The 23220-nt window shown below is 41.5% G+C and overlaps 1 protein-coding gene across 5 annotated transcripts in view; it reads right to left on the reverse strand.

The window, feature by feature from the left end:
- Positions 1-22821, reverse strand: part of CMTM6 (CKLF like MARVEL transmembrane domain containing 6) — a 29934-nt gene extending 7113 nt beyond the window's left edge. Inside the window, exons 1-6 of one of the 5 annotated variants that reach the window (XR_008960633.1) lie at positions 22580-22804; positions 12170-12346; positions 7974-8072; positions 4342-4507; positions 901-1058; positions 19-731 (exon numbers count right to left, since the gene is read on the reverse strand). Coding sequence is in view for 3 of the 5 variants with exons in the window: in XM_057315944.1 (XP_057171927.1) it covers positions 4370-4507; positions 7974-8072; positions 12170-12346; positions 22580-22717 (552 nt within the window). In the remaining 2 variants the exon portion in view is untranslated. Of the gene's footprint in view, positions 1-18; positions 1059-1713; positions 4508-7973; positions 8073-12169; positions 12347-22579 lie in introns of those variants that run through there. The other 4 variants (XR_008960632.1, XM_057315945.1, XM_057315944.1 and 1 more) reach the window with 4 other exon arrangements.
- Positions 22822-23220: the final 399 nt, after the last annotated feature.

A 23220-nucleotide genomic window follows, 5' to 3' on the forward strand; every position in this document is an offset into this window, starting at 1 on the left:
AAAGAGCAAAATTCAAGGTGGTGGTACAACAAGCGAAACTTCATTTTCTGTTTTAAACAAGGACCTTTCAAGAAAATCTGGTAAAAAGGATCTACTAAAGCTGGGTGGTGTCTACAACAGGGTATGATCTTCCATACTTCAAGTGCCTGACATATTTCAACAATTAACAGTAGCCAAATGCAAAGATCTCAGGAAAAGAACAATACTTCCCATCTTTTATTAAGCCAATTTTCTATGGTACCCATTAGATGTACAATTATAATTTACTCTAAACATCAAAACTGTTCGTTTTTCTATTTTAAATTGTTTTGGGGTAGTCAGGCCTGGGAAACTTTCTTAAATGGGCATTTTATTTCCCCTAGCTGGGGCCTGATCCTGCTTATGACAGACACTGTTGAACCCCATGCCAGTGGCCCTTCTGCTATCAGAACCAATCTGTTCTGGTAACAGAAGGCCATATGCTTCAAAGGGTGTTCCCACCTAAGGAGAGGGATCTGGATTACTTCAATAATGCCATTCTCCAGGTCAGTAAGTGATTTAGAAATGGGCATTTAAAGTCTTCTAGTAAAAGACAAGTAGGTGAAGTCCACTGAGGGGCTTCTGGGAAAAAGGAACATCTTAGGGACAGAGAAATACACAATATCTTCCCTTCGGGCCTTTGGACGTTGTCATGCAAGTGGGCGATGTCTGGACATGTTGCCTCCATCTTGCTACACCATAAATGGTCAATCCTAAGGATAAAAACTCACATAAATTGGATGCGCAGAAAAACATGGCTTTCCATGACTCTTTAGTCTGGGTCCCTGATAATACCATGGAGCCGCTGAACTCTGACCAGTCACAGAACTGCCCTACCCGAGCTTCTTATGAAAGACGTTTTCCTTACTGGTTAAGACTTACTTAAATTAGGTTTTCTGCTCCTTGCAGTTGACTGCACATTGATACACAATGTTCTTTATCGAAACAAAACACAAAACTCCGAAGAATGTACAAATTCCAGTAAGTTCTTGATGACTATAAAGATCTTGTTCTTCTTGTCCAGACCGGAGGCAGGAATTCTGCAAACAACACAAATAGTTGTAGCTTGACCAGAACCACCCTAGTCTTGCTTCACACTTTCCCAGTCACTGGACAGTCTGGAAGAGAATGTGCCTATTTAGTTTTTAGCATTGTTTAGCCACATCGTGAAATGCAATGGGAGAGTCCCAATTTGCTTCTTTGCAAGTATTTCAAGGTGTTTACGCCATAACATTCCTTTCTTCGTGACTCTTCATATATGGCTCCTGAAAAATACTGTTTGAAGGTGTGTTCCATCTTGGCAGCAAGAGGGGCGGCCCCTGGGTAGGAAGAGGGTTTGTTTCTTTACTACGTGTGCCCCACACCTGGACCGACCCACAGTTCAGTGCTCTACACAGGGACTTACACAGTCGTAGAGCCAACCCCTAGAACTCTGGAGAAAGTTTTCATCTCAGCAATGGGCTTTTATTTATTTTTTTAAGATTTTATTTATTAGAGAGCGAGCGAGTGAGCATGAGAAGGGGGAGGGTCAGAGGGAAAAGCAGACTGCCTGCTGAGCGGGGAGACCCGGATGCAGGGCTGGATCCCAGACTCTGGCTCATGACCTGAGCTGAATGCAGCTGCCTAACTGACTGAGCCACACAGGTTCCCCGAGCATCAGGCTTCTGAAGTAAGAATGAAACAACTACAACAGCAGACAATAAAATGGATTTATTTAAAAAGAAGACTACAAAATTTGACATTGAGAAAGATAAAAAAAAAAAAAAAAGACACACAGGATTTAAATTGATAAATACAAAAGCGATTGGCTATAAACAATGTAAAAATACATTTCCCAGTCCCCAAACAGAACATAATTTAAGTACAGCAATTATAAAACTTTTCTACTGTATGTGCATTTCCCTTATAATTTTTAAGAATCATTCTAAACAGTTTATTTGTATAAAATATAACAAATTAAGTCTAACATGGCTGTTAATAAAAAATTATGTTAACTTTCAGTTTATTGAGTGTACCCTGTTTTGGACATAGAAGGGGTTTTGGTCCTAAGTTCTCCTTGAAAACTTTTTATTTTCCAATGGTCTTTTTCCTCTCATTTCGTTCTACAACAGGAGGCTAATCAGTCATGGGTCCCATAACAAACAGTATGAAGAAAAGTTCTAGAGTGACCAAAAATACTAGGGAATATATGATCTTTCTGAAAAGGGAAGGATTAAGTAGACAGCTATGTGGCCCACTTGTGTCCCAAGGAAACAAATGGGAGCCAAGCCTCAGAGCTGAAGCTCAGTGTCAACGGCTCCATGTGTGAGGCCAGCGGGGACTCGTCCATCAACCTCAACTAAGTCCATGCGTGCGGGCGAGGGGGGGCTGAGGTAGCCCAGACAGTTTGCTGTGTCTAGATGTTTTCAAATGACAGGGGTAGAGCTGGGTGGGAAATTCCAGAACCTGCCGACCAGAAGCGAGTTCTTTTTGCACCACTCTTTATTCTTGGAACCCAGACCCGGGCTATTTCTCCTCTCTTTGATGGTACGCCCAGTAAGGACAGCATCAGTGATCGGTTTCATCATCTCCCAGGGAGGCAGTGGGACTGCGCCACCCACACTACCTAGCACCCAAGCTCTGGTATGAAGGGATAAGGTCCTGAGTCAGTAAGACAGAGTGGAAGCTGTGTCTGGCCATAATGATGGATTCTGACCACGACATTTGCCACGTCAACAACACACAAATGAGGAATTTAAAAAGGACAGGGTCATTCAATTGTGTCCCTGGAAACATGATTCCACTCCTTCCGATAGAAAACCCAGCCCAGCTAGCCTAGGAGACTTCCACCAAAGTCCTGACGCATGGGCTCATTGCCTTAACACTGGAGTCCCGAGTCAAAAATCCAAGAGGAGGACAAGAGAGGTCTACTCTGTGAACCACTTGGTCAGAAAGGTCCTTTCTCGAGTGCCCTATCTTGCTGGTTCCAAGAAAGCCTGCCAGCAAGAGACAATTCTTCCAAATGATCAGAACTAGTTATGAAGTGTCTCTTGAGAATGGATGGACTACTCCCTTACACCATCATCGGTATTAATCTGGGCAGGATTTGCTAGATGTTCACCTTCTTAAGAACGGCTCCCCTGAAAAGAAGTCAGAGTAATGCCCAGTGTGGGAACAAGAACCCTAATGATCCTGCTACATATTTGATGCAATTAAAAGGGCCCCAAATTTTGGACCACCTAAAGACCACAGCCATCAGGCAAGAGTCAGTGCGAGAGGCTCACCTCTGTCGATGATGGAGCAGCGTATGGACCACGTGGATAAAGAGACAGGAAAGGGAGACTCTCAAAGAGATGAAAAATCAAAGGCTGGGGTTTTAAAAAGAGGGGAGGCTTCAAAGAGCACACTGCATGGGACCTGCAGAGCTGTATTAACTTCAGGAGAAATAACCGTATGCCAGTAAGGGGAAGGACCAATTTCTAACTCATAGTATGAACTTATCTCTTCAGACAGTGGTAAGTGGTTGATGCCTATTTTTATAATTACTTTCACTGTATTGTGCAAAAAGTGTGTCTTCTTTATCTTTGGTCCTTAGCCATGAGAGTTTCTTCCATTTTTCTATGTGTTATATATATATATATATTTTTTTTTTGCTTATCAACAACGACCAAAGTGCAGTATAAACATGGGGTTTCTGATGTTGTTGCTTTTACACATATAAAATACCAACACCTGCCATACGGTTTCTATTAGGCTATAAAAGGTCTCAAAGAGTTAATAATAATTATCCTAAAATGTTACAATATAATTTTAAGGCTGAGATACAGTAAAGCCTGGGTATTACATTTTTAAGGGAAAAAAACACCTAGGCCAATATTTTAAATAGTGATCTCTCAAATATACATTAAATTTGATCTCATCATCATCGAAAAAAAAAAAAAAACCCAAAAAACTTCTGGCTAAGCAAATTAATTTAAAAATAAAACAATTTCTAAGTGGATGAACTTAATCATGCTGGCTGTACAGCCTTAATTTGAAAGCTAGGCCTGGTAACAACAACAGAATAAATTATCATCAGTTGAGCTATGTGATTTAAAGAACAACTGTCCTCGCCTCCAAAACAAACACAGAATCATTTCATGTGACGGAAGTTTCAACTGTTATTTGAAAAAAATTTTTTAAACCCAAAAACTCTGGTCTAATTTGCGGTGACTGCCCCACAGGCCACTGTTAATAAAATGGCCTTCCTGCCCTCCCCCCCTTGCTCTCCAAAAGAAGTGGCTGAACAATTACACAAATTCTACATGACCTTCGGCCAGGGCTCAGGCACCACGCAGTCCATACCTTATGGAACACCCGGTCCCCAAAGTCCTTAAGCATTAAGGGGTTCTGTGAGGGCCCCTGCCCTCCTGGTAGCCTCTGGTTTCCTCATCTGGGGCTCCTGTTGTCTCTCCAAGAACTTAAACACAGCGTCAGACAGGAACATAATACTTGCTAGAAATCCAAACACCTGAGGAGAAGAAAGAACAAGGGTTATATAGGACAGATTTTGGAATATAATCTCACATTTCCTACTTGGCTGTGGGAGTGTTTTATACAAAGCAAGACGATTCATCAGTTTTATCTTATCCACACTCTTCCTTTTTTAAAAGATTTTATTTATTCGAGAGCGTGCAGAGAGAGTGCGCTTCAGAGAGAGCACGAGGCAGGGAGGGGCGGGGAAGGGAGAGAGCAGGAGCAGAGAGAGGGGTGGAGGAAGAGGGGGCAGCCCCCTGCTGAGCAGGGATTCCCAATGCAGACCTCCTCGGGATCATGACCTGAGCCAAAGGCAGACGCTTTACCCACTGAGCCACCCAAGAGCCCCTACCATATACACTTATTTTTAACCTTAGTAATAAAAGACTTTAAGGCCATCAAATAAATAAATGTTACAAAAAGAAATTCTAGAATAATGGCTATTAGTTGAAGTTTCACAAAACAGAGATGTCCTGTCTTAGGTGTGCATGTGTATATGTGGGGTGCCAATCTGTGAAATTACGGTTAATAGAGGAAAAACAAAATCCCATAAAATGAAACAAAATACAAGATTATTAGCAATGGTTAGACTGACCCACAGAGGAGGTAAGAGAAATATGTGAGTAGAAGCTAAGCATAGGTGAAAATGGCAAGAAGTAATCACTGTCCATTGACTGATCAACAGAAATTCAATTTTGAAGATACTTATTAGGTTAAATTACCTAAAAAATATTTTCTAGTTAACTGTCACACTGTAATGACACAGCAACATGACACCACTACCTACTTCCTCTTCCTTAAATCACTTCCTCATTGTACTCTTCTAACATATGATCAATCTCATTCTGAGAATTCTGTCAAGAGATCTTCACTAGCAAAACCCTTAAAGAAATGGGGGCCAAAGAACTGCTCTGTAAAAAGAGAAAATTGATATAGGTAATGGCTAAAGTCCCTTCCGCTTCTAACACTCCATCTCTCCATGATTTTTATTTTATTGTTTTTGTGTTTTTATTTATATTCAAGTTAGTTAACATACAGTGCAACATTAGTTTCAGGTGTACAATATGGTGATTCAGCAACTCCATACATCACCCTGTGCTCGTCACAGCAAGTCACTCCTTCATCCCCATCACCTCTTTACCCTCCTTCCACCCACCTCCTCTCTGGTAACCAGCAGTTTGTTCTAGATTTTTTAAAGATTTTATTCATTTGACACAGAAGACGGGGAGAGAGCAAGCACAAGAAGGGGGAGGAGCAGACGGAGCGAGAAGCAGACTCCCTGCTGAGCAAGGAGCCCAATGCTGGACTCAATTCCAGCACCCTGGGATCATGATCTGAGCCGAAGGCAGACGCTTAACCGACTGAGCCACCCAGGTACCCCTGTTCTAGATTTTTAACATTTTGTTGTTGTCTGCTCTAGTTTCTTGACCCTTCACACCCAACTCCTCTATCCTAAAGAATATGCATTCTGCCTCTTCTCACTGTAAAGCAAACTCAACTTCAAATTCATTAATTCACCCAAACAGCCCCAACACATCCAACCTACATTTAATTATCAATCCCACATCTCCAAACCCAAGTCTCTTCTCCCCTCTGGAGTTTTCATTTTGGCTGACGGCATCTATCCCCTTATTTGCCTGGCAGACATATTACATGCTTTAAGGACAGACCAGACTTCACTGTGTCTGTGAAGCCAGCCCTGACCCCCTCGAGAGCTTCAGTCCACGCAGGGCCCTCTATGCCGTATTATCCGGACAAATGATCTTCCAGATCTTTTGCTTACATACTTGACAATTTCTTTCTTTTTTTTTTTAATGGATTCCCTCGCTCATTTAAGTTTGTAAATTTTTTCATAATTTAAATAGTTCCAAAAGGTAATTTCCAGCATGTTATAAATACGGAATTTTAAACTACCACTACCTCTTAAATATATCCAATGCAATCTACATACTGTACTAATCTAATACGTCACCTAATTGTAACTCACAAATAAGCTCTGTTTTAATAGCTGGGAATTTCATGCCATGTACTCTTTCCCCCTTCAACTCAACTTTCCTCAACTCTATTTCACTTCCTCCAAGGATTTTATTTTATTTTTTTAAAGATTTATTTATTTATTTTAGAGAGAGAGCGAGCAAGCAAGCTAGGGGAGGAGCAGAGGGAAAGGGAGAAAATCTCAAGCAGACTCTCTGCTGAGCGCGGAGGCCAGGATAAGGGCTCAATCTCACAACCCTGAGATCATGACTTGGGCCAACCAAGAGTCAGCCGCTCATTCGACTGAGCCAACCAGGTGCCCTCCTCCAACGATTTTATAGTAATACATTTTAGTACCGCAAAACATTTTACTGATCACCCTTATCATACTCCCCGGCAATAAAAATATGTATATAAACTGAAATTAACCATAAGGGTCTATTAAAACTTTGATTTTTCTCTTCGTGTGCCCACTGGTTCATGTGCCCATGCAGAAGTATTATTTGTTGCTTGAATGAGTCACGGTTCAGCATTAATTTAATTTCCGTTTTATTTTACGTGTTTTACATCTGTGCTAATAGACTGCGCTCATGTGAACAGGCAGATAGAACCATGCAAGTCTCTGAACTCCCTTTGAGTTGTTCTGTAATTAAAAGTAGTTTTAATGATCTATTAGCTGACAAGTCAATTAATATAACTTCAGCTTTGTCACAAACCAAGGATTAACTGGAACCGAACTGACTTGCAAGAGGATTTGTTACTCAGTTATCAAGTTATTCACGTTCACAACACTGGTACCCATTCAGGTGCGTGATCCTTGATTTGTAATTCTGAAATCCAAAAAGCTACAAAAATAAAGATTTCATAATTTACTGGGCTCAAAAGTGGCACGAGGTAAAACTACTTACAGTCTTTATCCTTTTTACTGTGAGTATTCATGCTTCAGAAACATCAACATGTTGGATTACCGGGTGCTGCCCCAGGCCCTCTGAAGGGTCATATAATGTGCGCAGTACTACCTTTCCAAAAACCAGAGTATTCTGAATTCTAAAGACAAAAAAAATCTGCCCCCCCCCAAGAATTTCAGATAAAGACAATTACTTATCTATCTCTTTTATTATAAAGGCTGAACCACTGGATCATTTCTCCTGTGTATTCTCTACACCTAGAACGGCACCTAGCATGCAGGTGTATTTTTGCTGGACTGAAAGGAGAAAAGTATAGGATAATAGTCAATTCTACCACTTCCATTAGCAGTGACATGTTCGTATGTGGAGTAAATGGGTTTTTATTCTAAGGACAGGTTCTAGGTTCCTAAGGCTATCATATTTATTTGCTCTTAGGTGCTCTATTCAAAATGATACTAAAAAATAAATTACAAGACAAACTACTCTCCCACACTGTATCACCTGTCAAGTACTTTCCAAATTCCGTATTTCTAAGGAAACAAAACTAATAAGCAAGGATTCGAAGTACAAGGTACTCACAGTTGCAGCGATCTCAGCTTTGGTCCTGTCATGTGTGGAAACGAAAATGATGGATGCCAACAAAAACACACCTCCTGTTCCCAAAGTAATATAAAAATCCTGTAACACGTGCATAAAGAACACAGTTAGGTTGACAGAAACGAATGCTTTTGTTTTTTACTTTTAAAAAACTTCAGTGACACAGTTTTTTCTTCACACAGCCCAAACCTACATACTTCACCTTCCAACTTTCCCTTAAGTCTGGCGTTCACTAACCCCCCGTAAAGAAACACTATTCACACTTTACATAGGCGTATTTAGAGTACGTTACAAGATAATCTTTTAATAAGCACAGTTCCCCAAAAGGTCGTGTGCGTGCGCGCGTGTCTTTTTCTTGAGGACATATTTAAATTATCAAAGCCAAAGGTTTATGAAATCCCATCTTATTTCAGCAAAAAAAACCCCAAAACCAGAAACAAAAAAATTTTCTTCCCTTTCAAAGTAGAGACAGCCCCTGACTTATAATTTTTAACTTCAAATGGTGCGAAAATGTTACACGTTCAAGAGAAACTGTACTTCAGACTATGCATTTGGACACTGTCTCAGGCCAGCGCCGTGTGGGACGATCCCCCATCGAGATGCTGTGCAGTGGCAGGAGCTCCTGGCTACCCACCAGTCACAAGGGTAAATGACAGGTACGCTGACAACCCTTCTGCAGCCACATGGCCATTTTGTTGGTCACTTTCAGTATGGTATCCAATTACACAAGTCAACACTTTACTATCAAATGGCCTTTGCGGTAGATGACTTTGCCCAACTGCAGGCTAATATAAGTGTTCTGAGCACAGTGAAGTTCGGCTAGGCTAAGCTATGATGTCCGGGAGGCGAAGTGTATTAGATGCACTTTTGACTCAGGATGTTTTCAACTTATGACGGGTTTATTGGGATGTAACCCCATTGTAAGTCGAGGAGGATCTGTATTCTATGCTAGGATAGCGTCTCTGAGGGTACTTCAGCGCTTTGAAAGCACTCTGGAAAGGAGAGAATCAGAAGAACCACCCATCATTAACTACATAAAATTATGCCAATAGTATGTTTTCTAGACACTTAAGCTTTCTGCAATAACATAATGCTTTCAGTTGTTCCAAGTAACCCAAAATGAGCTTGTATGATGAGCTTATCTACTCTATGGAAGCTTCCATGTCTCCTCATAATGCAGTTCATGACATGAAGTTCTCCCTGGGTTTCCAAGGGCTCTCTCAGGCACAATTTTGTAAGGCTCCTCTCAGATGCCAACTGAAACCAGTGCTTGACATGCACACCTGACTCAGAGGAGAAACTGGTAAAATTATGGCCACCCCAAAGGGTTTTAAGTCTGATACTTCTGGAGTTTTCTGATGGGCAATCTCCACCAAACCTATTATCAGTAACCCATCCAATATAGAATTCCTATACTGACATTGTACACTTAACATTTATAAAGAAATTAAGAGATTTTTCTCTTTGCTTCTAAAAGAGGTGGTTTTTCTGCAATACTCTATTTTTCCTATTCCTTTGAATACGATCTCAAATCTACGACATACAAATAAAACTCCATTTACTGCTATCTGGAGTACATTCAAGGAGGTATTAAACAAGACAACCATTTTGAGACAGAATAACGTGGTGTTCAATAAACATGGATTCTAGAACCAGACTGAGTTCAAATCCCAGTTATGCTACTTCTTGGCTCTATGACTTTGAATTTGTTACGTAGCACCTGTGTGCCTTAGTTTCTTCATCTGCAAAATGGGAGTAATAACAGTATCTTCGTCACAGGTGATTCTAAAGATTAGAGTTAATTGGTAGAAAGTGCTTAGATCAGTGCCAGGCACACAGTAAATGTCCCATAAGTGTGGGCTGTTGTTACTCTCGACAGAATCTGAGCCACAACAGCTTGAAATAGAAAAGATTCCCCCTTCAGAAAGCTCACCCTCCCCACCGCCCAGACACTACCACCACCACCCTCTCAAAACATTTTCTGTAAAACAGAAAACTTCTCTGACATTAAAAAGTATTTAAGTACATTAATAAGTTGAGATTAAAAGTGATTTTTAAACCTTTTAAACAAACATGAAATCCTTATAATGTTGGGTGGAAAGTAGAGCATATAGGACTATGACTCTTAATCACCTATGAACAGATAAAAAAGACCCAGAAGAAATATAGTAAAATATTTACAAAAGCTGTTTTAGGATGAAATGACTGATTTATTCCCCTCTTCAACATTTTAAGATCAGTACTTACTCTAAAATAACTTTTTTTAAAATAACTTTAAAATGCTCCTTTGATGTAATAAATGTTTTATATTGTTTAGTTTAGTCAGACCATTAAACTGGAAAATATTGTAATATTGTTTCTTGTCAAAAAGATCAATGTTCTTAAACACTACAGATGCCACAGTGAAATAAAAACTAAACATTTCTGAAGATATTTTTATGGACAGTGATACTGTTTTGCCATTGAGAGATAAGAAATGAAAATATAATTTCAATCTTTAATGTTTATAAATTTATACACTGGAACTACAAATCAATCAGCTCAAATATACTAGTAAACTTTTCACTTATCCAAAAACCTTACCGCATACCTCTTTGTAAGAAGGAAGAACTGACAAAGATTACAAATATAATTATCAAAGATTCTAAGGTATTCTCTGCATCCTCTTAATATGCATTCCATACAATAAATGGGTTCTGCTATTGTCATCATTACAGGGAGACCCCTGAGGTGATGACATTTGCCATGAGAGCATCAAAAGTTGCTAGGGCGCTGGTTCTAGCAGGGGGAGGCCAGAGAATGGAATAGAGTGTTGAGGGCTTTCCTGGGTTCCAGTCTCAGTTTATTTTTACCCTAGCTGTGTAACTTTGGACAAGGTATGTACTCTGAACCTAAATTTCCTCACCAGAACCTAAATTTCCTCACCAGAAAAATGGAGCATTACAGTGTGAGGATTCTAAACCACAGCACGTAAAGCGTCTGGCGCAAGTGCGCGGACAGCCGCTATCATCAGGAAGGGTAACGGGGCCGTCACCTACCGGCCACACCACGAGCTGCACCTATGTGCTCTTCCAAGGCTTGGTGGATGTGATTCAGATCCGACCTGTTTTTCGAAGTTATTTTTTTAACTGTTGTGGTATCAACTTTGTTTTTTAATTTTTAAACCTAAAACAACTCTGTTAAATTAGGTAATGGATTCTTAGAGCACAAGATTTAAAAGGTACCAAAAGATATACAGGAAAAAAGTAAACCTCTTAGGTGTATATTAATATATGACCCAATGCTTATTTCTCATTAATTTAAAAAATTAACAGAATCTTACTGCTTTGTACTGATCTTGTTATCCTTTGTTCTTAATAGTTAAAAATTCACCCTAATTTGTAAATGCTTTCATATGTCAACCCTGACATGTATAATTTTTCACAAACCACTACTGTTAGCTCCAAAACTACTGAAGAAGGAAAGTGCTCGATTCTTTCTTAAGTGCAGTAAGCATGTGAATCATCTCATGTGTCATCTCACAAATCCACACTATACTCAAATAAAAACACGCACCAGCAGACTGTCATTAGAAAGTTATGCATCACTGATTCTGTGAAAATAAAATTCTCGTGTGCGCTTTCATTAAAAGGGAAATTCATTAAAAGGGACATTGTTCAAACAAATCCAGCAAGTGCTTTAATTCACTCACTGATAACTTCTTTCATAATAAAAAAAAATCAAAACAAAACAGGCAGCATTATGTGGTGCTTTATTTGAAAAGCTCCAGAAACGCATCGCATTAGTTCATCACTGTCTAGCGTCTCGCATGCTGCCTGGCACAGAGCAGGGACGCAATGGACAACAGTGGAACCCATGCGTGGCGCTCTGAAATGCGAGAAATCAGAAGTGACAAAAATCCTAGTCTTTAAAAAATACCTAGTGTGAATGAGATTAAACCACCAATAACTGTAAACCCCTGACGGCGTCTGTCCCTCCCTTTCTGATTTCACTTTTCCCCTCTCCCACCCCGCCTGGCAGGGACAACGGAGTTTCTCAGGGGCAGAGCTGGACCCATGGAGAGCGTCTTCTCCTGTTACTGAGTTTTAAAAGCCTCACTCGTCTGAATAATAAAACTACATAAGCTTCCAAAAGAGCCATGTTCTTCGTAAAGGGATTCTATTTTTTCTCAGGCTTACCGACTGCTTGACTTTGGTAGTATCGACGTGGTCATAAACCGGAGTGCAGTACACGACCAGGATGAGGAGACTCAGAAGAAAGGCACTGCAGCTTACGAATTCGAAGAAGTAGAGCCCTCCACACAGTGTACACTGTGACACGACCTCCTCGCAGATAAAGGCCAGCAGGGACAGCAGCTACAAAGGAAACAACACTGTGTACGCAAGTGTTTTCCAGAGAAACCTACAGCATTCAGAAAACTCATCGGTTCACTCAACTTTCTGTGAAGTGGAGACTGTGGCAAATAAGATTACTGATCGGACCTGGTCTGCACAGAACTTCACACTCTGGTGGGCTTGAAGGGAATCCGAGCACACAAATAATTCACTGCCAAGTGCTAAACGCTAGACCTGGAGGAAATACAGGGTGTTGCTGTAAAAGCACACAGGAGGGGCCCTCCACTTGGGGGTCAGAAAGGCTTCCTGAAGCAAAGCGGAGACCTGATGGACAGGGGGTCAGTTTTGGGGGTGAAGGACAGGGAAAGAAGCTCCAGGCAGAGAAGCAGTACACAGAAGGACCTGGAGGCGAGCGCGCCTGGCACCCGCCCACCCCAAGGCACCCATAGATCCCCCCCCCCCCCCCCGCTGAACCCAGAAAGCCAGTTCAGTCAACATGGTTCAAGCATCCAGTGTGAAGGAAGGGGATGGCAGCACAGAAATGATAAGACAAGACTCTAGAGGTAAGCAGAGGCTAGATCTAAATGTCCTCTTTTACTAGTTTTTAAAAAATCTGGATTCTAAGGGTTTTAAAGCAAAGGGGCAGCACGTTCAGGCTTATGCTTTCAGTGGTTCTCGCTGGCTATAGCACGGAGACGGGGCTGGGGGAAGGGCCAGTCTTGGGGCGGATGTCCAGTTGGGAAGCTGATGCAAGAAACCAGGGGAAGACAGTGAGCTGGGCGGTGGTAACGGAGAACAGTCCTGAAATCACTGTGAGAGGCAGCAGAAGCCCTTATCAGGACGCATACAAATAGAGTAGGAAACAAGATAACAGACGTGAATGCTATTTTAACTTAAAGCAAAAAGGCATGTTTATTCACTGATCTTTTGAAATAGGGTTTCTCTCTGGGTTTCAGCCTACTGACTGGAATTCCACGTCATATTTTCTGCATTCATCACTCTTATCATCGATAATTACCACCTGCAGACTAATGTTTAGTGGAAGCGGAGCAAGACCTTGGACACCTGAGAAGCAGAGTGCAGAATCCTTGTGGATTTGGACTAGTTTTACTAGCCCTTTCCGGTTGCCTCACTCTCACTTAATTCCGCAGCAAATACTTTAGTAATTTATTTTTCGGACTTTCCAAAGCATTCAACTTAGTTTTCACAAAAACAATTACTTTCCCCACTCAATTTCGGTCTGTGTAATATTTAATTAAATGTTTGACCATAAAAAATATAATTGGCAGTAGTGGGAATAACCCAAGTCAACTGAAGGCAGAGGCAAGAATGCTCAAGACAGGTGTGTGTCACAATGGAGTGCACCGAATGGACAATGGTAAAGTCCGGTGAATTCGGCAACTCAATTAAATGCAAGTGGAATTTAACAGCACTCCCACTGTTGAATATAAGATATTAATATACTGGGGCCTCACTGCAGAAAAAAAGAGTCGGGGTTTTTGGTCTTTTTTTTTTTTAAGAGGCAAGGATGCTGGGAAGAGAATACATTCTGTTGTAAAGGTGCTGTGTATGAGGGGTTTGTGAAAGAGTTAAGGGAGGTGTCTAGGAGGCACAAGGATATACAGGTCTGCAGCTCAGGGGAGAGGCCTAGGGCGGAGATGAAGATGTGGGCATCAGCCAGTGTGATCACCCAGAAGAAAGCCAGCTTTATGCAGAACTCGGAGCAAACCCAAGATTTAAAGGATGTGCAGAGAGGGTGACACCAGCAAAGGACAATCAGGAGCAGCAGTCCAAAGAGGTACTAGACCAAGGAAAAAGTACTTCTACCAAGAGAAAGTAAGCACGGGTAACGAATGCTACTTAGAGGTCGGGTAAGAACAACACTGAGACACTGCCATCAGACTGAGCTACAAGAAGGCTGCTGGTGACATCAGCAAGCCCACTGCAGTGTAGTCAACCACGGAGGCTGAGATTACAGTACTGTATGATGGGCAGTGAGGGGGAGACAAAGCAGTGGGATAGAGCCAGCAGAGTCAAGAGGCAGAGTGTGAAAAGAGTGGCCAGACAGGGCAGTAGTGGATGAGGTCAAAGGGAAGGGAATTTCAATATGAGAGAAAACTGAGCATGATTAAATACGTAGCCAGAAACCAGTAAGATGGGTGGGTCTAAAGACGAGGAAGAAAAGAGGCTCTCTATAGATAGGATTCAGGGCCCAGGTTTGGGGCTAACTCTTCTCTAGAAATAGGAAGGAAGAGAAAGAAGAGAGGTTCACTTGGACAGTTTGTGTGGGTTTTGTGAAGGCCAAGGGAGTTTCCTTCAAGCATGAAGACCATCAAAATAACTGGTGACCTAAATCAAAGCCTATCGGGAAATGCCATTTTGCCCCTTAGACCAGCAGAAGCAACCAGATATATTAATGGCAACAAGAGTGCTACCAAAATCAGCAGATATATTGCATATTATAAAAATGTTATCCTACAAAATATTTTCATTTTTAAAAAAGATTTTATTGATTTATTTAGAGAGTGAGAAAGAAAAGCATGAGTGGGGGGAGGGGCAGAGGAAGAGACAGACCCTCAAGCAGACTCCCCGATGAGCGTGGAGCCCGACTCGGGGCTCAATCCCACAACCCTGACTGAGATCATGACCTGAGCTGAAACTCAGGAGTCGGAACACTTAACCGACTGAGCCACCCAGGCTACAAAATATTTTCATCAAACAGAAGTTAATGGTACACCACTCTGGAAAACTGAGCAGTTTCTTAAGAACTAAACATACGACTGCTGTATGACCCAGCAACCGCATTCCCACATTCTGCATAGGACCAGGCAAAATGAAAACATGTCTGTGCAAAAACCGATACATGAATGTATGACAGTTTTAGTCACCATAGCTCTGGAAACTGGACACCATGCAGATGTCCTTCTTTGTAAAGCAAACTGTGGTAAATTCATACCATGGAATGCTGCTTAGCAATAAAAAGGAACAAACTTCACATCTGCAACAACTTAGATGAATCTCCAAATTATGCAGTGAAGAAATCCAAAACTCAAAGGTTACATACTACATGATTCCATTTATTTATGTTTTTAAAGATTTATTTATTAATTTTAGAGGGGGTAGGGGCAGAGAGAGAGGGAGAGAGAATCCCAAACATTCTCTGCGCTGAGAGTGGAGCCCCACTCAGGGCTCGATCTCATGACCTGGGCTGAAACCAAGAGTCAGCGGCTTAACTGACTGCTCCACCCGGGCGCCCCCATGATTCCGTTTATACAGTATTCTTCAAATCACAAACTACAAAGCTGGAGAACTAATTAGTGGTGGCCAGGGGAGAGGAGAAAGGTGTGGCTGTAAAGGGGTGGCATGAGGCAACCCTGTGGTGATTAGGACAGTTCTAGAACAGTTGTGGTAGTGACTCTAGGAAACTACACAGGTCACACACACAGACACACGAACACAAACTGAGGGGACCTCGCTGTATGTTTTGTTTCGCAAGTTTCTGCAAATCTATAATTATTTCAAAATAAAAAGTTTAAAAAAATGGTCAAACTTAAATTGGTAGGAAGGTTTCTAAGGGATTTCCCCCCCTAACTGGCAATACAAAATTTCATATATCCCTACAACTGAAAAGAAACTATATAAGGATGCAAACAGAGCCTATTGTTATGATCTCCTACAAGTTAGTAAGACATAAACTAGTCCAGCATATCCCAAACAACCGCCTTCAGACAGATGTTAGCTTAGGTAAACTGTTCCCAATTATTACAGCACAGGATACAAGGTGACACACCAAGACAAATCCCAGAAAAGTCACTGTGTAAAGGGACTTCCTTAGTCTCCTGTAATTATAATTACAGGGTGAGTTTTTACATGCTTACAGTATAATGAAATACTAAATGTCTACTATTCCATTTGCTTTATTCTTGCCTCTGTATTAAATCTTATCCAACTTTTAGGAGTTTCTCCATGGCAAATCCACCTCAGGTATATGGAAGTCAATTAACTATGAGAAGGTATCAGCCTAGAACTCTGACTGGGGTCTGAGACTAGCCGATCTTGAGCCATTCTTATTACAATGATTAGGCTATCAGGAACGCTCATCTGTGTAAGCCACAGGACAATAAAATCTTTTCCGTAGAGATACAGACTGCTTGTCTACTCTCAGTAAGAAAAGGGCCGGATCCAGCTCAGCCAGCAGCAGTCAGGGTCTTCCTCACCAGTCCTGTTCCAAACTTATTAACAGGAGTCATTCTTACTGACCTTAAGGCCTCAGAGCAGTAGGAAGAGGCCGGTTCTGCCTGGACATCCTGAGAGAGGAAAAGGGTATGATATCAAGTTTGGACGTTTACTAGTTCCTATTCTCAGTAAAAGGCCAAAAAAATCAGCACTACAAACTATATTCAGTATGAAGTTTTCTCCTGACTCCCCATCTGTCTGATGCTCCAAACCTTCCCACATAATCTCCCACAGCACTCTACAGTATCTTTACGTTGAACACCTGAAAGTAATACATGTCAATTATACCTCAATTACAAAAACTTTTTTAAGAAGTGCATTTGAGTATTATGTATCCAACACTGTAATATGTATAGGAAGATGTAATGACGGAGCAACAAGGTCAATGTACAAGAAACAATACACCTCATAACTGACCATCCATTATATGTAGATTCAGGAAATCTCAGGAAAACACTCAGATCCACCTGGACTAATAGTAGCTAGAGAAGGATAAGTGGAAGAGCAAGACTCAAAGCAGGGCCAAGAGATACACAGGATCTCTGGATAGGCAGAGAATATTCCAGGTGGAAGATAAAAAAGAACAGATTCATGAAAGCAAGAATTTACATGGTAAACCCCACAGGGATAATACGGCAACTGACCTGAGTGGGGAGTGATGATGAAAATGTTTAAGGAGCTGGGTGTGGTTATGTGGTGATCAGGCCAGGGAGCACAGACTTTCGGATGAAAGGAACAGGGATTACCTGCCTGGTTTAGCTGGTTAGAAGACAGGAGGAACAGAGGACTGGGTGGGGCTTGAAACAGTATCACAATTCAGGAGTAGGAGGGAAAAGAGCAACCCACACCTGATAAACAAGTCACAGGGGGTCTAACGCCTCTTAGGAAAACTCCTTAATAAGCAAGTGAACATACTCCAAATCATTAATTTAAAACAGTGATGGGGGTGGTGGTGGTGGTGAAACATGGCTGATTTTAATCATATATCCTAATTTATATATATTTTTTGGTAAACAAACACTTCTTGTATTAAAAAAGAAAAAAATTTAAGTGTGAAAGTCAAGGGAAGGAATAATTTCAAGAAATGGGTAGTCACCAGCATTAAATACCAAAGTGGTTAAGGATAAGAAAAGAGGTAAGGTCACTGGATAAGGAAATCATGATGAATGTTAAAAATAAGTTGAGGGGTGCCTGGGAAGCACAGTCATTAAGAGTCTGCCTTCGGCTCAGGGTGTGACGGGATCGAGTCCCGCATCGGGCTCCTCCGCTGGGAGCCTGCTTCTTCCTCTCCTGCTCCCCCTGCTTGTGTTCCCTCTCTCACTGGCTGTCTCTCTGTCACATAAATAAATTAAAAAAATCTTAAAAAAAAAAAATAAGTTGAAAGACTCAATTATTATTTCCTGGTAAATAGTTTCCTCTCATACCATGAAGACCTCACATTAAATGCTGCTTACTGACTACTAAGTTAAGAACCTAACAGTACACCCAGTGTGACTACTTCTAATGACATAAAATTTCACCCAAATAGAACTATGGGAATTGTCAAGCTTTTGGAGCTGGGAGGTCCTTGGAGGGCATAGTCTCCCACCCTTGTGTCTTCGGGTAGTGGAATGAATCTCTGATAGGCCAGGACCCACACTGGCCAGGCACAGCCCAAAACCCAGGTTTCCACTCTGTGCTTCTCCCCCCGCCCTTAACATTGTTTATTAAGCTCATTTTACAACTGTGTATGTTTGTGTGGGTTTTCCCTTAACACTGGATTTTTGAAGCTACAATCAGAGTTTTGTGCATTTCCCCTTTTGCCGTTTAATTTTACATTAAAACCAATGTGCGAGGGTCAACACATTTGGGAAATCTTAAGTGACTAAAACGTGGCTTACTCACATTTCTGGTGATTTAAACATTCAGATAGTGACTACCCTGTGTCTCTCTTCATTTCAGTTTCACTACCCCTTCTGAAACATCAGTCTTCCTTAAAATTAACAGTCATTATATTAAACACAAAGTCTCCATCATTGGTCTTTAACAGTTTACTACTAAAACATTTCTTATAAAAAGAACTTTTTAATGTTTGCCATTCATTATATTATAAGGCCCCAGCTACAAAATTATATTAATTTGTGAATTAATGAACTTGCTACTAAAACCTGTAGTCCTATGTAAGGTCCAAGTAAACAAATCTGTCAGCCTGAAGTTAGGCTAGGCCTCCCTTGCCTTAGGCAAATATTTACTCTCACAAAGGTTCAAAGATATAATTTGCTGACCTTATGGATCTTCCTCAAGGTTAAAAATAGAGCATTTCAATTTAGTACAGATCAATTTTCACATTGAAAAAATGAAGAGAGCACCAATATAAGAGAAATTGCTTCTAAGGGATTTGTTTCTTGGCACTTACAGAGTAACATTATTTTATAATTTGATAAATTTAAATCACTGCTGAATTCTAAATCAAACTGCTTGCCTGAAGAGTCATTATAATCACAGTACTGTGAGGCCATCAGGACTTTCAACTGGTACCATAAACACAATGTCAGCTTGTTGCAGAGAGAATATTACACATATCCAGATCATTGCACCAGGTTACTAGCAAGGAATTAAGTTGCCCAATGTCAATTTTCCCCTGAAAACAAAAACAAACTCTCTCAAAAATAACAACAATAAAAACTTCACACAAACACAAATTTGTGTGTGTATATATGTGTGTGTGTGTGTGTGTATGCATAAAGACGAATCTAAGGATAAAATAAACTGATAAAGAAATAAACTGCATAAATTTAGGACCACAGCGACTCCTTACATTGCACTGCCAACTGAGTATTTCTCCTTAAGCTCTGAAGGGCAGATGGTAGTTAAGGGATGCTAAGGTTCTGGACAAGCCTCCGACAAAATTAAGGTTTTATGTGAATGGTACCAGACACAGCTACATAATTCCAAGAATACGTAACTCAAGAGCTAGGTATGCTCCTTGATCTCTAACCACTCCTTTATCTGTAACCTCTCCTGTTTGTAGGCTCCACTCTCTACCTGTTTGGTGTTCAGCTCTGCACCAGCACACCCCCATGGAACCTCAGAGATTTGTAAAAATCTTAAATAGTGAAAAGACCCTCAGAGGAAATCCAGTTCAATCTCTTTGGAGTCTAAGAATTTCCTAAGTATACAGAGTCTGATTTTTAAGTTTTAGAGTAAGGTTCCTTTCTCTTTTGGGGTTTTGAGACTTTCATAAGATTTGTGGGTAGAATAACATACCCAAATGCAGAAATGCACCACATTTTGGAGAAAATGTCACGGGGCTTGCACGTCCCTTGTTAAAGTACCTCCTCTTCTGACTGTAGGTTTCTACATTACAGCTGTTCCCTTATTGGAGCTCTGCAAAACTACTTAATTAAAAAAAATAAGTTATCTAAAGTAAACCTAAAGGCAGAATATGACTTAAGGCAAAGACTTTGCCTGTTGCCCCAGGCTGGATGACAGCCTTAATTTATTTCATTATAACTTCCTTGGGAGTTTTTGGGTAACTCCTGTAATATACACTACTGTGAAAAGATAGAGGCCCTCACTCAAATAAACAAAGCAGGAACTAAAAGATAACAATCAAAATGGAAAGCAATAATGAAATATTTTTAAAAATCTCTATTAAAGAAAGCATTCTTATAACATTACAAGTTCCCCATAAGTAAATAAATGCATACCTTTTACTGTACTTCGCTTTACTGCATTTCACAGATACTTACATTCTTCAGATTGAAGGTTTGGGCAACACTGAGTCAAGCCAGTCTATTGGTACCGTTTTTCTAACGGCATTTGCTCACTTCATGTCTCTGTGTCACATTTCAGTAATTCTTGCAATATTTCAAACATTTTCATTATTATATTTGCTATGGTGATGTGATCAGTGATTACAATTCACTGAAAGCTCAGAAAATGGATGGAATTTTTTTTTGCAATAAAGTATTTTAAATTAAGGAGCGCCTGGGGGGCTCAGTCTGTTGAGCATTCGACTCTTGGTTTCAGCTCAGGTCATAATCTCGGGGTCCAGAGTCTGTTTGTCCCTCTCCCTCTGCTCCTCCCCTTGGTCATGCTCTCTCTCAAATAAATAAATAAAACTTTATTTAAAAATTAAAAAAATATATTTCAAATTAAGGTAGCACATTTTTTTTAGACGTAATGCTATTGAACAGTTGACAAATTACTGTATAGTGCAAACATAACTTCTTTATGCACTGGAAAACCGAAACATTCATTAGACTCGCTTTATTGCGATATTTGCTTTATCGTGACAGTCTGGAACTCAACCTGCAGTACCTCTGAGATAAGCCTGTAAATGGATTTCAAGAAGAGACATTAGTTTTTATTCTTTCCCTCTTTCTCCTTATGATGGAGAACAAGCAGAAACAGTCTACCAATCCTTGCAAGGCAAATTCATCTCCCCCTCTTCTCCACATCCAAGTAAAGTCTACTACCAAAATTTCTGGTTGTATGTCTATTCCAAGGGCATGGAACTACAGTTTATTAAACTATACAAATAAGGTAATGAGAAATTTTACTTCAGCTTTGCCATTTCTGATTAGAAAGGAAAAACAGACAACTGAAAATGAGATTTAACACCAATATCGATGATGTCTGTAGAGCAGCAAGAATACTTCAGATATAAATACTGATCTTTTCTGTTCTAAAGAGTTCTACTATGTGTGTAGAAACATTTTAGCTCCACAGCAGAGCAACACCACTGACATCTTAAAGTCCTGTTAGAACTGACGAGAAGAACAGGAAGAAGCATCTCTGGGTAGAAGGAAGACATGATACAAAGGAACAATGGCAGGAGGGAGCCCCTGATGCCTGTTAACAACTGAAAGGCGGCCTGCGTAGAACTACCTAAAACGTGGCTGGAGAGAGAGTGCCAGACCCTCTTGGATTCCGTAGGCCACACTGTCACCTGCCTCCACGTGATTTCCAAACTATTCCCAGATGTGATCATTTTGACAACCAGAAAGTGGTGCCAGTTTTCTGACAGCTATTTTTCTATTTAATAAAAGTAGGTCATCTGAGTTCTAAGAATGTAAGTTCTGGTTATCAGAGTTCCAAGAATTTAAGTTCTTCCCAAGGAAACCAACCGGCTATTTTTACTTGAGATGACTAAACGAAAAAAACAAAAAAACAAGCGAAACCAACTTAGGAACATTCTAGGCAGTCTGATTTTTCGTCTGGCAGAAAATGTTCATCATTGCTTGCAACAGAACATAGGATGTCAGTAAGTATGCAATTGGAATTAAAATTCAAAGACGTTTTGATATTTTCACTAGGAGGTTTAAGGTACCTTTACTGCCTAAAGTAAACGAAAACTCAGTGAAATTCAGAGGGGTAAACCATGCCCTACTTTCGCTACCTGCACGCAAATACGAGCTGTCCTTTTCACTCTGTTACTTCGTACACACATATTGCTCATCCAGAAGTAATTCTTTTCCCGTCAATATGAAACACTTGGGAGACAATTTCTTGGATACACCCATCTCAATGCCATGCATGGAAACGGAAGACTTTGTCCAACAAATTAAACTGCCCCCCGACGGGCCCGTAACAGGAAAACCACAACAACCAGAGAAAGATAAACAAAAAGCACTTGGGAGTCTAAACACAGGCACTTTGGGCGATAATGCAGAGTAACAGCTGGGAGAGGAGACGATGGTCGTAACAGAAGATGGAGTGAAAGAAGTCTAAGCGGCTGACCTGGGTTTCCGACGCATTTCCTGGACCCGCGCAACACCCTCGGGGGCCCTAGGTCGTCACCGGGGACCCAGCGGAGGTGAGACTGGGGTGCAGAGGCCGCCGAGCGGCGGGAGGTAACGCCCCCCTTTCCCGGCGAGAGAGAAGGAACTGGGGGTGTGGAAACCGCCGCTTCCTGAACAAGCAGGTCGAGAAGCAGCAGCCGCTCGGCAGCCTCCCAAGCCCGCAGGCCGGCGGCCCCGGGGGCCAGACCCCCTGTCCCCGGGCCCGGCTCGGCCACCTCGGCCGCGGACTTACCAGCTGCAAGACTTTGAGCGCCAGCCGACGCGACGGAAGCCGCCTCAGGGAGAAGTAGGCGGCGAAGCCGCTCCGGGCGCCCCTGACTGGCCTCGGGTCCTCCTCCGTAGTGGGGCCGTACACCGCTCCATTCTCCATCGCCCAGGAACGCGGTGGCCGCAGAGGTGGCGCCGCGGACTTCACCGACTCCAGAAGGACCACCAGCAAGGCCGTCACTTCCTGGGTCTCCGCCCACGCTTCCGCCCCGCCCCGCCTCCGCTCTAGCTCCTCCCCCCGCTCCCCGCCCCCGCGCCTTATCCCCTCATCAACTTTACTAAAGGTCTGGGGAGAAAATTTCGCGCAAAGAGAACAGCATGTCCTAAGGACCGAGGAAGGGAGGAGAGGAGAGGAAGTAGGAGATGTAGGCAAAGATTACAAAACGTAGGGGACTTGCAGAGCAAGGAAAGAAATTAGGTTTCATTTTGAGTGCAGTGCGTTGTCTGAAAGGACTTTCAGGATTGCTCCCTCCTGCATCTCTCCGGATTCCTTTTAGTCTTACTTGTCGAAACCATTTAGTTTACTTGTCTCTTCCTTGTGCACCAACTCCCGCAGTCATATATGTTAATTTTGTGTGAACTTAAGGAAACTCATATTTTTATATT

The sequence above is a fragment of the Ursus arctos genome, unplaced genomic scaffold (genome assembly GCF_023065955.2).
Source record: "Ursus arctos isolate Adak ecotype North America unplaced genomic scaffold, UrsArc2.0 scaffold_20, whole genome shotgun sequence".
NCBI classification, from domain to species: Eukaryota; Metazoa; Chordata; class Mammalia; order Carnivora; family Ursidae; genus Ursus; species Ursus arctos.